Below are 13,085 nucleotides of genomic sequence, written 5' to 3'. Positions count from 1 at the left end.
GGGGAGAGTTATACAACGTATGAGAATGCTTTTATTATGCGAGGTAAGAAGAAAATATTGGTGTTTATGAGGAATGAAGTTTTATTAGGTTTAAATCCAATTAACAAATCGAAATACATATAATGTTGTAATATACATTTATTGGCCACTGGTATCTGCACTCAGATCCATACATCCGAATCCTAGAATTTATGTGATGAAGAATTCAACCTCTAGATCCGCACCCGAATCGGGTACTTGCACCCAAGTCCGAGCAACATAGTCAAGGTTCATCTTACAATTAGGATTATTTAAACGGAAAAGGGCCAAAACTACCCTTGAACTATATGAAAAGGTCTAAAAATACCCTTCCATTCACCTTTTTAGCTCACCTATACCCCTCCACTCACTTTTTTGGCTCACTTACACCCTTTCATTCAACATTTTGACTAACTTATACCTTTATGACTAACCACCAAAGTTTATTTTGTTTCATTTTTTTGGAAAAAATATTATTTGTCATTTTATTATTAGATAAAATAAAAAACTCATCTCGATTAGTTTTTTTTCCCATAATCTATTCAAATAAAAATATATATACCTCTTCAAGCCCCCAATTTTTTTTTAAAAAAAAATCCAGTAATTTTTGTATTTTCTCTAAAAATAATTTTAAAAAAGTTTGTTTTAAATAATTAATATATTATAAGAATGTTAATAGTGCCACACTATCTATATTCCTTTGTAAAATAAAAACAAATTGTTAACTTAATTTTTTTTGCTAATCTGTGATAAATACTTTTCAAAGAAAAAGTTCCACAAACAATTTTACTTAAAAATTAACTAATTAAAAAAAGAAAAAAAAAAGCAGCTGGACCGTCGTAGCCATAGGGAAAATTTAAGTAGGAAAATAGAGAAAAATGTGTGTAATGTATTTATGGATAAGATAATATATTGTTATGATTATGACATAATAAATTTATTTATAAAATATTGATCATCTATATCATGGTTAGAATCTTGATTTAATTAATTAAATATTAGCCGTTAATTTTTTCTTATGTCATGAGTCTTCAATCTAAGTAAAATTTGAGGAAATGGAGAGGAGTTGGATTCAAAAATAAATAAATAATAAAAAACTACAATATTTTTTTTATATATAAAAAAATTGGGGTCTTGAAGAGGTATATTGCTTTGGTTTGGATAAATAATGAGAAATAATCTAATTGAGATGGGCTCTTTATATTATCCAATAGGAGAATGACACATAATAAATATTTTTTAAAAATAAAAAATAAAGAGAGAATTGTTAGTTTCAAGGGTATAAGTGAACCAAAAAGGTGAATGGAAGGGTATTTTTAGACCAAAAGATGGATGAAGGGTATTTTTGAACCTTTTTCTATAGTTTAGGAGTATTTTTGGCCCTTTTCCGTTATTTAAATGGAGAAATTATTTCAAATATTTATTATGAAAACTATAAGAAATACATATTGGATTATTTTTAATCAATAAAATATATAGTTAAACCAATAAAATAATCTTGAATATCTAGTATTATTGAGTGCATAAGAGACAAAAATAGATTGAGATCTATAAGAAGGTTATACGGAGAAAATACTGAAAAGAAAGACTAACAAGTATTTCACCATTTTCCCTATGTTCCTTTTCTTTTGTCTTGTTTGTTTGATTACAAGAAGGAAATAAATCTCACTCAGCTCAATGACATAGTTACAATTTGATGATTAAAAGTAATAGAATCAAGAACCCAACAAATTTTCATATACCATAACAAGTTTCACAATGAAGGAATTCTTTTGAGGTATTATTCGAAATAATTAAACATACAATATTAAAGTTTGATCAATGATCAATCTATTAAAAATAAATCTTAAAACGGGTATAGTGCAAACAAAAAGAGATCATACACAGAGAAAAAATATTAACTTGATTCCAATAACTTGTGAATATTTTGGCGATGGCTTTGTTATCGGAAAGAGCAAGAGGACAGTTAGTGGCAAGAGAGGGTAGAAAAAAGGGAAATGTAACTTTGTACTTATAGTTGATGGACTACTTTAGAGGGAGAGGGAGAGGGAGAGGGAGAGAGAGAGAGGGAGAGAGAGAGAGAGAGAGAGAGCGAGGGAGGGAGAGAGAGACAGAGACAGAGAGAGAAGGAGAGAGGAAAAAGGAACATATACAGTAGAAACCAAAAAGAAAAGAGGTGTATTTCGTTAGAAGCTTTAAGTATTAAATTAACGATGCATAGTTTGATAAATATAAATAGATGGTAAGGATATTTTGGTCTTGAAAATTAATTTTCTGCTTTAACTTCTACTTCTTGGAAAAAGCAAAAAAATTGTAGTTTCTTCTTAATAGCAGATTAACTGTTGTGGGTGCTTCTCTAGAACACCATTTTTGTTTGTCAAACACCTCAAATAGCGCCTCCAAGAAGCTTGTCCAAACAGGCAATAATACTAAAATAGGATCCCTCTTCTTTTAGATTCTTAGTTCTCTTTCAAAAGTTATACTCTTAATTCATAAGAGAACCTTCTTAATTAGATGCATATGATTATTTGGAGTTTAATATCAATTATTGGTAGGGAAATCCCCTCCGTGATGGGGACTAATAGTACAGAAAAGTGGCGCCTTTTGAAGCTACTTTTCAGGAAGTGGAAAGCGGATTTTCTCTGCCAGAAACAAACAAAAGTTCAGCACTTCCCACGACATTTTTTCAGTCAGTTGGAACCTGGTCGAAAGGGAAGATTTTCTGTATTTGGAGATTGATGCTTCAAAAAAGGGTTTGAGTGGATTCTTTCTAGGGTTTATTCTCCTAGGGATAATTCCGACAAATCACTTGTGTGGCTTGAGTTGTCACTGACACAATTCTTCTTGGAATTAAAGCTTAATAAGAAGCATTGACACTTTTCTCTAATGAACCTTGAGTGTGGAAATGATTGATCGTCATGATAATATACAATTTGATTGTGCCCTAAAAACTTCTTGTAGAAATCCATGGTGAAACCGTCTGTACTTGGAGCTTTGTCATCAATGCAGTCTACGATAACACCCTGGGATCCCAGCAATACAATCTATTGTGCCCTCGTATGGCCTTTGCATGTACTGGTTCTCTTCCTCTGAAATGGTTAGCATATTGTCCGAGACCAAGAAGGTTTTCATTGAGCCAAGGCCTTGTTTAAGGGTTCATAAATTCTCAGAATCCCATTACTCTCCAAAATTTCTCCAATTAATTCTAACTTGCCAATGTAGTTATACCTTTTGTGAGTGTGACAAACTTTTTTTCTGGATAAGGTAGATAATCTTACTGATAACTAGTACCAAGAAGGTACATAAAAAGTAAAAAAGAACCATTACTATTTTGGGCGTCCCATGATTTGACACATTTCATTTTATACAACTTTCAAAATTTCAAATTCATTTAAAATATTCAAATTCTAAACTTTTGATGCTGGCTTCAAACTATTACTTTGATATTTTCTTCTTCTTCTACTACTAATATATATATCATATTAATTTATTTATCTATCTTTTATATATATACACAAACACACAAAACACTCCTTCCATCACAATTGTAATGGTATCTAGCTGGTATGGAGTTTATGGAACAAAAGGAAGACTTTTGAAACTTGTAGCCTAAATAAGTCATAGATATTTGTGTGGCTATAAATTATCTCATTAAGGGTAAACAAGAAATTTAAAAGTCACATTATTACTAAATATAGAAAGGTATCATTCATTCTTGTTGGGACTTACTAGCAAGGAAAGTTTGTCAAATACATAGGAATACATATATATGTCAAATCTAACATCTTAAACTACTGCCAAATCAAATATCATATTATAAAATGGGAAGTAGGGAATAATAGACTAATTGTTAACAAGTATATCAAAACATAAAACTGAAAATATGTTGAGAAATAAAAGAAACCTGTATACAGCCCCTACTGAGAGCACCACCTCCAAGATACTTGTTCGCAAAATCCACTTCAATAGCTTCACTTGATTGATCCTCAATTAAGCCTGAATTGGAAATCTATAAAGAAACAGAAAGAAGTCATCCCTTCGCAAACTAACATCTTCCATCACAAAAAGGAGAAAAATATAGTTTCATTTATTACCTTAAAAGGGCAAAGGGAAATACTGGATTGGCTCCAGAAATTTTCCTTTGGATAAGGAAAAGCAAATGTACCATGTTCTAGAGCAAGAACTTTTCGCTCAAAGGAGATGTAGCCCACAGGTATCAATGAGCCAATCCTCTCAAAATAGTGAAGAATGCACTTCAATTTATTTTCAAATTTCTCGTCATACTGATCATACAGATACCTGAAAAACATGTTCTTTACCGGATGAACTTCCTTTCTGCATTTAGAAAATCTGACACATAAAATGGCATGTTGCAACCATAAAAGAGCATGAGGCAACAGCTTCAGTAGATAATTTCTATAAATAGCTTCAGAACTACAAAGCTATACTCTGCTTTTTACAGGCGTGGGTTACTCCTGATAAACAATAGTTAGGATGCTATCCTAGACCCTTATTTCTTCTGAAATAGCTCAGCAACCATTATCTGTCTCATATTGCTTAGGTCAAACTCCTCACTAAGTGATTGATATGAGTACAAATGTCAGTATCTTGTAAAGGTCTCAATTTCAACATGCTTCGTTTGTTTACACAATTTTTTTCTCTCAAACACTTAAATGGACACTTTTCAATCAGGAAAAAACAATACTCAGATCTAGAAACACAATTCATATTAAAGAAAATTCTGAATACTGAAAGACAATGACTCACAAGTTACTTGATTCACCACTCTCCACAAGATTTTCTGCTTAAGAGTTCTACAGCTTATTTGAAGACTTTAATACATCTAAACTATCTTCTCCATGTTTAACAAAATGGTTAACCACATTAACCTCTTTCAGAATTCAGAACAAACTGTTTCTTTTAGTGCTGTTGTATTTTCTACTTATGGTGAATCCATTTTTATGAGCTGATAGTACATACTGAGGCAGATGCTTTCAACTTGTCAATGCTACATTTTTCTCTGGTGTTAAATGGGGCTTCTGGGGAAGTGGAACCCCTATGATATGTCTTGCTTTCTTTAATGGAAGAGTCATGTATAATCTTGCAAATCAGTAAATCTAGAGTCTAGACATATTATGCGGTGCAGTATTGGTTCTTGAACTCCGCCATTTACAAGTAACCAACAAAAAGAAATCTATGTTTCTATCTCGCAGTTACATCTATGATGTACAACTTTTGCACATACAACACAAAAAAAAAGAAGTGGATGGCTGAAACATGCTGGATGGAACTCAAAAGCACTGGAAAACAACAGTGGTAGGATCATGAAAGACCACAGTACCCAGTAGGTAGAGAAGACTGCATCAGAAAACATGACATTCAACTCACCTATATTATTTCCAATACCGTCACAACAAACACAAATTACTAATGAACAAACTCTTCTCAAGTTAAAGTTATTGAAATGGAGAAGTTGTTCTTTGAGAAGAGTTGAACAATTATAACTATATTAGAATCAATTGAAGTAGGACAAAGTGAGGGGAAGTATAGCCTGCAGGTAGGCTCACGTGCTATATAAATTTGGCTTGTTTTGTAGCTGATTTGGTAGGAGATTGTTAGAAATCAAGGGTTCAAACATAAAGATTACTGAAATCTGCCTCTGTTTGTGGATGCAGTTATCCTACAGCTGTAAAGAAATAAGATTGTGTTCAAAACCTTAACACAGAACATAGAACGCGATATGAAAGACATATGAAAGAACCTTGTGAGAGATAAGTACAACAGCTATAAAAAGAAAGACTTTATCATTCTCCAAAAAAAAAAGATATAAAAAGATAGACAGCCAATAAAACATACGCAAACAAATGATCAAAGTTGATCATCGGGAGATGTTTGGCACCTCTATCATTGGTAGGGAATAGACAAAAGAAGGAACATGCAAGAAGAGCACCGACTAATTCCTGAAAGAAAAAGATTGACAATCATGATCACTTTACGCTATAAATACTTGCTGCAAAGTTAAGAAACAAATTCCAATTCACACTATAGTGCAACTTCATCAAATTTGCAACTCATGATGACATTTTTTAAATTTCAAAGAGAACTTCACCATTAGTGCAACCGCATGCCACAATAATCTGCAGGGGGGGGGGTTATTTTACTAGTAAAAAGCTTAGAATTGTGTTTGTTCACAATTCAGTGGTTGCCAGTAGTACTTTTGAGTCATTTTACTCTGGTTTCATGTGAAAATTAAAGAACTATAATTTTTAGACAGTGTTTTAAGGGCAGATACGGGGCGTGGGGCAAGCCATTTTATATAAAACAAGGCGAGGCATAAGTCCCAAGACATGGGCGTAAGCCCCATGGGCCTTTAAATTTTGTTAATTCTTTTATTCATAAAAACAAAAGTTGAAAAAATATGAAAAGCATTAAAATTATAATATTAAGAAGTCAAATGAAGTGCTGAAAATTTTAACAAACATTCTAAAAGTTCAGTCTCAAAAGAAGAAATATTCTAGAAGTTCTAACAAAACCATGAATTATACAAAAGTTTACCATGACCACGAATCCAAACATTAAAAGAAAAGAAATACCATCTTAGGAAGAAAATGTTATCTATAACTCCTGACAAGTAAATGAATACAAAAGCCTTTTTTTAGTTAATACTATAATTGAATTTTTTTTTCTTAAGAGACTACCCATGTCATTATTGAATTATTTTTTTGAGATACAACTAAGTTACAAATAAATTAGAAAACGAAATTTAGGCTTACAAGAATTAGTCACAATTACATAATACAACTTGGAACTGTGTGCTTTCAACAAGCTAATAAATTAGCAAACAATTCATATTATAATTCAATACAAAAATTACATTCGATGAATATAAATATTTTATAAATTGTTACTCCCTGACACTTAACTATTAAATAGCAAGTTCATAATCATGATACACAAAAAGGGCAATACTATTGTAAAACAAAATAGAATATCAACCAAGATTTGAAGAGAAAAAATGTAGGAAATTGAATAATGAAGACAAAACAAAAGTTAAAACATGAAGATTCTTCATTTGAAAGGTCCCATCAAAATTTACTCTCACGATACTAGGTCTACTATTTCTACCTTTTATGTCCTCAACTTCTGAAATGTGACTAATGAAGAGGGCTCTTGAAGAGTCAATAGCTAGTTAATAAACTTTTGGAGGATCCACAAGCCTAATTAGTAATTACACATGATTGCACAAGAACTGTGGAGTGAGTCCCCTGTGTAGGCATTGGACATATCCCAAGATATGTACAGACGCTTTAGGCATAATTCTCATGAGACAAGAGCTCCATATGTTAGACCAGGGCATTTTAGGAGTGCCTCATCCTGAGTTAGTCCAGGCGCATCCCAAAACATTGTTTCAACAGATCTAATTTGCTTTAAAAGACATTATTTTTGACATTGGAATGAAATGGGTCATAAAAGAATGGAGTGATTGCTGATCATTCAAGTAGTTTGAGATTGAAGCACAGTTACAATGATTAATTGAGCTCTTTTAGAGATCAGTACTGTGAATTATCAAATACTCCTAACTGTTAATTAAACCTAGCAGTAATAATCACAAAACCTGACTGAGGAAAACAATGCCAGGCTGTTGTGATTCCAATAAGCGAAGACCAGTGTTGACTCCTTTAACAATTCCACCATCAGCCTTCTCATAGTGAGCCTCCAATAAGGAAGGCAACCGCAATAGCAAATCCGCCATTTTCGGTACCACTTCTTCGAACCATTTAACAGCTTCATCCCTAGGAATTAACTGCACCAACATTTCAAGTATTCAGTTCAAAAACAAACAAATCCGTCTGAAGTGAAAAGTGAAAGGCTTACATCATCAAATAAGAGAGAAAATCCGTCTGAAGCAGAAGAGGAAATTGAAGAATCAGGTAGTGAAAGGGAATTCCGAATGTCGGAGATTGCGAGGAAGAGGACTTGGCCGGAGTTAACATTGCTGTAATGAGGGCCTTCAGAGAGGGCTTTCAGTGCTTCAACAACTAGCGGCGGCCAGAAAAGAGAAGATGATCGGAGACACACCGGCAAAAAGGGAAGGATTGACTTCACGTCTTCTCTATTCTCCATTGATGGACCGGACCTTAACTTTGATTCTCAACGCTTCTCTTTACATTTATTTTCAGTTAGTTGAATTCAAACTTAAGGTACCATTTTGTCATTTTCTCGAATCTTAAAAATGACAAAATTGGTCCATCAAGTTTGAGACGTAATACCTCTTTAGAAAAATTATCTATATACACATCTTTATTTACCTTATTTTCTATTATTTCCTTCTATTCTAAAATAATTACCGAAATCCCTAATTTCCCCCCAAATCTCAAGTCTTTCAGATACATTTCCTCGTTTTTTTTTTTCACTCCTTTAATTTCTCCCTATTTCACTCCAACAATCTTATCAGTTACAACTTTCATATCAATTTATATTTCAAAAGGTTTCTCTCTCCGGTCAATAAGATTCAAACTACTGAATAGATAGTTTTCATCTTTACTATTCCCTTCAACAATTCAATTGAAGATAGGATTGATCGGGACAATAGAACATTCATGTTGGGCACTGCTTTTGGAGTATATTTGTGTCATACTTATGATGTTCTAACTTTCAACCAATTCAAAGTGACTATTCCAACTTTTGAGTCATTCATTTGCCCAATTTACTATCCATTATCTTTATATTCATTGTAAGGAAGAATTCATCACCTATAAATAGTGATGGTTTTATTTTGTGAGAAGAACAAGAGATTTACAAGAAAATATAGAGCGAAGAAGATGAGTAGTATTATATTGTGTATATTGAGTTAGTGTAGTAAAAGAGAGAGTTGAGATAGAGAAAATATTCTAAGGGTGTGTTTGGTATGAAAGAAAATATTTTCCATGGAAAATGTTTCCTGGAAAACAAATAGATTTCTAACTTATTTTCTCATGTTTGGTTTTGCGAGTAGAAAATATTTTTTGGAAAATATTTTTTACCGTTTAGTTGGTGAATGAAAAATATTTTTCAGAAAATATCTTTATTTTTGACTTGAGACTAAAACTCTTTAGGAAAATAATTTCTGATATGAAAATCAACCCTGATAATTGCTCTAGGACCCGACACCGACACCCAAACTAGGACAAGACCCTGATGACCATTCCAAAATCTGTCCCTGAGATTTGACACAGGACCTAACCTAGGAATTTTTTTTCAAAACAATTTTTTTTTAAAAAAAAATTGATGGGGTCGCGTGCGGGTGGGGGTGGATGTAGGGGTGGCGGTGGCATAAAAATGAAAATTTCTAAACTTTGAAATATTTTTTCGAAGACAATTTTTAAGCCTAAGTTTCTACTCCTACGCCAATTCGAACGGTTTAGCTCCTTGTATACTAGTGTAGCAAACGTAAGTATAATAGAATAAGCCTAAGTTTAGGCGTTGACTAGGCTTTGACAACCTTCTATCTATCCTCCCTATTTCTACGACCCTGTATGTTATATTTGAGATTTCAAGCTTCGCTCGGAGACTTGGGACTAAAGTTGGTTCGATCTTAAAGTGTAGTACTGATTACTTAGGGGTGGACATCGTTCCATAGTGGTTTTTGGTGATGATTTGACATGAAATCCTTCAACAATCCTTTATAGTCATAGATTCTAGTTCTGGTCATGCTGCTCATTATCCACTATGGAGTTGATTACTATTGGTCGTTGATTCAAGGTCTAGTCATAACACTTTATAGCCTCTACAGAGTCGATACACATTGGATACAGCCTATGTCTCCTTTGGAGACCATCCACGGTTTAAGTTCTGGGCTCTGCACTCCTTAACTTTGAGTGGATTTTATTGGTTACTTGGAGGTTATTCGTGGTTAAAGGTATGGTCTATGCCTTCTCCAGTTCTGGACTCACCATATTTTATTTTTAGTAGATTTAGCTATTATGTGTACCTATTGAGCTAATCGGGGCCAATTTAGGTTTTACTTACATTTGTGCATGAGTGTAACTTATGGGCTAATGGGTCCAGTTACGTTTAGCTTAGTTGTACTTAATTCTTTTCTATTTTACTACACTAGTGTGCATTTCTTTTTAATTTTGCTTTGACCTCTATTTGTGTCTTGTTCCAATCATTTCATATTGTTTACTTTTCCAGCTCAATCAGTTTGTGATGCCTACTGAGTACCTTTTGTTTTTAGTACTCATACTACACTTTGCATCTATTGCTTGATCTAGGTACGAGCACCAACTACTATCGTTGATTACTCGAGCTTGTTGCAGCTTGGATCGGAGGCAAGGGTGAGCATTGGCGTCCTGGACTTACGTGCCTCTACCTATATTTTTGTTAGCTAGTCTTTTGCTTTTTGAGACAAGCTTTGTATTTGGGTCCACCTTGGGACTTGTACTCTTTTTGTTTAGACAACTCTTAACTTTTGAATTCTAGGTTTTTGAAGGAATCTATTGTATATATATCTTTTGGCTTGTTTTCATTAATTTGTTCTGTTTCTATTATTAATTTACTGCTTCCCCATTGTTTCTACCCTTATATCCATTACTTGATGTTCTGTGTTAAGGATTGGATTACCCACTGGTTAATTATAGTAGGTGTCATCATGATTCGATAAATCGGATCGTGACAAAAACATGGCAAACTATGCAAGTAATGAGTCTCAAATCATTAATGATGTGATACAATTCATGAAATTAATTGACACTATGCTTTATGCATTTGCTAACGCAAAATATTTTGAATGATACATTGTCCTGTCATAAATGTCGAAAAGTTGCAATTGTACCACGAATTGAAAAATGCTCATTGGCAAAAGTTAAAGAGGTTTTTGTCCTGCATCGAACTATAATGTATATTCCAACAATATAATTATCGTTAAATAAAGAATCAACACATGCATTAACATCTAATGCACCAAAATAACCTTAGTTGTTTCCTATCTATTAATAAGGTTTATACATAATCTAAAATAGGCTTGCAAATTGTTATATGCAATGCAAGAAAAAGTAAAATTAAAAGTAGAAAGAAGGAATTAAAAGTACAATATTTAAACTGAAATGCTTTATCATTAAAAAATAAGTCTCCATAACTAAAATGTTCAAGCATACATATCTATGTGTTCACTTGTGAAGATCAATCCTTCGTTACTTTCAAGCTGATACTATTGTATCGTTCTCGTTAATAGGGGTCTTGAAACCTTCCTCCAATTTGTGTCAGCCTTCAACATGATGGGTTTTAAAAGGTGTGAATGGAAAATAAAGTGTTGTGACTTTTGTGAAAAGATGTGACTTTAATGAAAAGTTGTGACTTTTATGATGAGTTGTTAATTCTATGAAAAGTTGTTGTAACACCTCGAATTCGAGAAGATAGAAAAATGCAGCTTTGCAGGATCTGGTGTCAGAAGCAGCGGAAGCCACTGACGGACCGTGTGTTAGACTATGGACCATAGGTGGGGTCCCGTCGTTGGGTTCCAGACTTAGGGGTCTCTAATTCCACCCATGGGCGACCAGTACGGTCTTTTGTTGGACCTACAGACCGTAGGTTTGGCTGTAGGTGAGGGTCAACAACTATTCGAGGAAAATGGCTTTGGGTCAACTTCAAACGGTCATATCTTTTCGCACAAAATGAATTAGGTGGTCCATGACCTATCAAATTAAAGATAATTGAATCCTCTTTCTAACGCCATAAATTTTGATAAAATCCAAGCAAGGATTAAAACATTATACTCGGTTTAGTGAAGCCCTATAGGGCAGGACACGAACCACGACCCAGTTGACGGGCAGTGGTTCAAACGACGGCCCGTCAGTCCACTCGTGAGTGGCACTTCGTCAGCTTTAAGTCAGGGTCATTTTTGTCTTTTCCCTATGTGTTGGGTCACTTAAACTACGTCGTTTGATTCCTAAACTACGTCGTTTGATTCCTAAACTACGTCGTTTTACTCAGTATAAGCCTAATAATCTAGTCAGACAAACCCATAACCCTCATTCTCCAAAAATCATCCAAGTTAGAATGAAAAGAAGAGAAAGAGGCGCGAGTTTCTTTCAAGAACAAGCAGAAGTGTTCTTCGAAGTTCAGCCCCGAAATCCAAAAGATTTCTTCGTAGATTTCATCAGCAGGTATGTGGGATTTCACTAGTGGGTTCTTTTCATCCACTGGGTCCCTAGAATTCAGTTACTTCCTTGATTCCACATAACTTGTTTAGATCTAGGGTTTGTAAAATCTTGGGAACTATGGTGATTTCAGCTACTATAGTATCCATAGTCTAAATAACATGTTTTCTTGGAAATTTTCTTAATTCCTTGTATAAAACTCAGAACCCTAGTTTGTGTAAATTATATTATTTCATGAATTATATTTGTTAGGTCAGTTAAACAGAAAATCATGCTCCAGATTTCTAATGTCACATTCTTAGTATATAAATGTTGCATTCTATGTTAGCATGTCAATATTTTGAGCTATTCAATATTTAGTGCATTTTAGCTTCCTCTGTATTCAGTTGAGAGTAGACTTAGCACCGAGTTGGACTAGGGTTCAACGTATTCCTCTCGATGGAGCTTATACATAGGACTCCACGTTTAGCTCACGTGATTTATGTCAGTTAATAGTAGCTCCCACAGTCAGACTCTTAGTGCATTGACCAGGTTTTCAATAGTTGCTTCAGTATACAGTTCAACATGTTATCTTCATGATTAGTACTTGGTCAATGCATTCAGTTCATCTTTCAGTTATACTTCAGTACGTATCTATATCCTTGTTCAGATTATATCATTGCTCAGTTATGTATTGTATACCCTATATACTTTATTCATCTTAGTATCCATATATTGCATGCTCAATACATTCCAAGTACTGTCACACACTTTAATGCGCTACATCCTTTCATGATGTAGGTTTAGGTACTCATCATCCATATCATGCATAGATCGATTCTCGGTCCGCATTCAGCATCTTTAGTGGTGAGTCCTCATATTCCGAGGACAATAGACATGCTTTCATTTTAGTCATTATTTTTAGTTTCAGTCTTGCTAGAGTTAGCGGGG

At 33.8% G+C, this 13,085-nt stretch overlaps 1 protein-coding gene across 2 annotated transcripts in view; it reads right to left on the bottom strand.

The window, feature by feature from the left end:
- LOC102586728 (poly(ADP-ribose) glycohydrolase 1-like) overlaps positions 1-8,192 on the bottom strand; it is a 14,459-nt gene extending 6,267 nt beyond the window's left edge. The window contains exons 1-5 of one of the 2 annotated variants that reach the window (XM_006353063.2): positions 7,894-8,192; positions 7,634-7,822; positions 5,875-5,978; positions 4,113-4,317; positions 3,923-4,027 (exon numbers count right to left, since the gene is read on the bottom strand). In XM_006353063.2, coding sequence (XP_006353125.1) covers positions 3,923-4,027; positions 4,113-4,317; positions 5,875-5,978; positions 7,634-7,822; positions 7,894-8,142 — 852 coding nt within the window. In that variant the 5' untranslated portion in view covers positions 8,143-8,192. The remainder of the gene's footprint in view (positions 1-3,922; positions 4,028-4,112; positions 4,318-5,874; positions 5,979-7,633; positions 7,823-7,893) is intronic. The other variant, XM_006353064.2, reaches the window with a different exon arrangement.
- Positions 8,193-13,085: the final 4,893 nt, after the last annotated feature.

This window comes from Solanum tuberosum, unplaced genomic scaffold, assembly GCF_000226075.1.
Source record: "Solanum tuberosum cultivar DM 1-3 516 R44 unplaced genomic scaffold, SolTub_3.0 scf00151, whole genome shotgun sequence".
In the NCBI taxonomy this organism is placed as follows: Eukaryota; Viridiplantae; Streptophyta; class Magnoliopsida; order Solanales; family Solanaceae; genus Solanum; species Solanum tuberosum.
The sequence above is the reverse complement of the archived record's forward strand: the minus strand, read 5'-3'. Positions and strand labels throughout refer to the sequence as shown.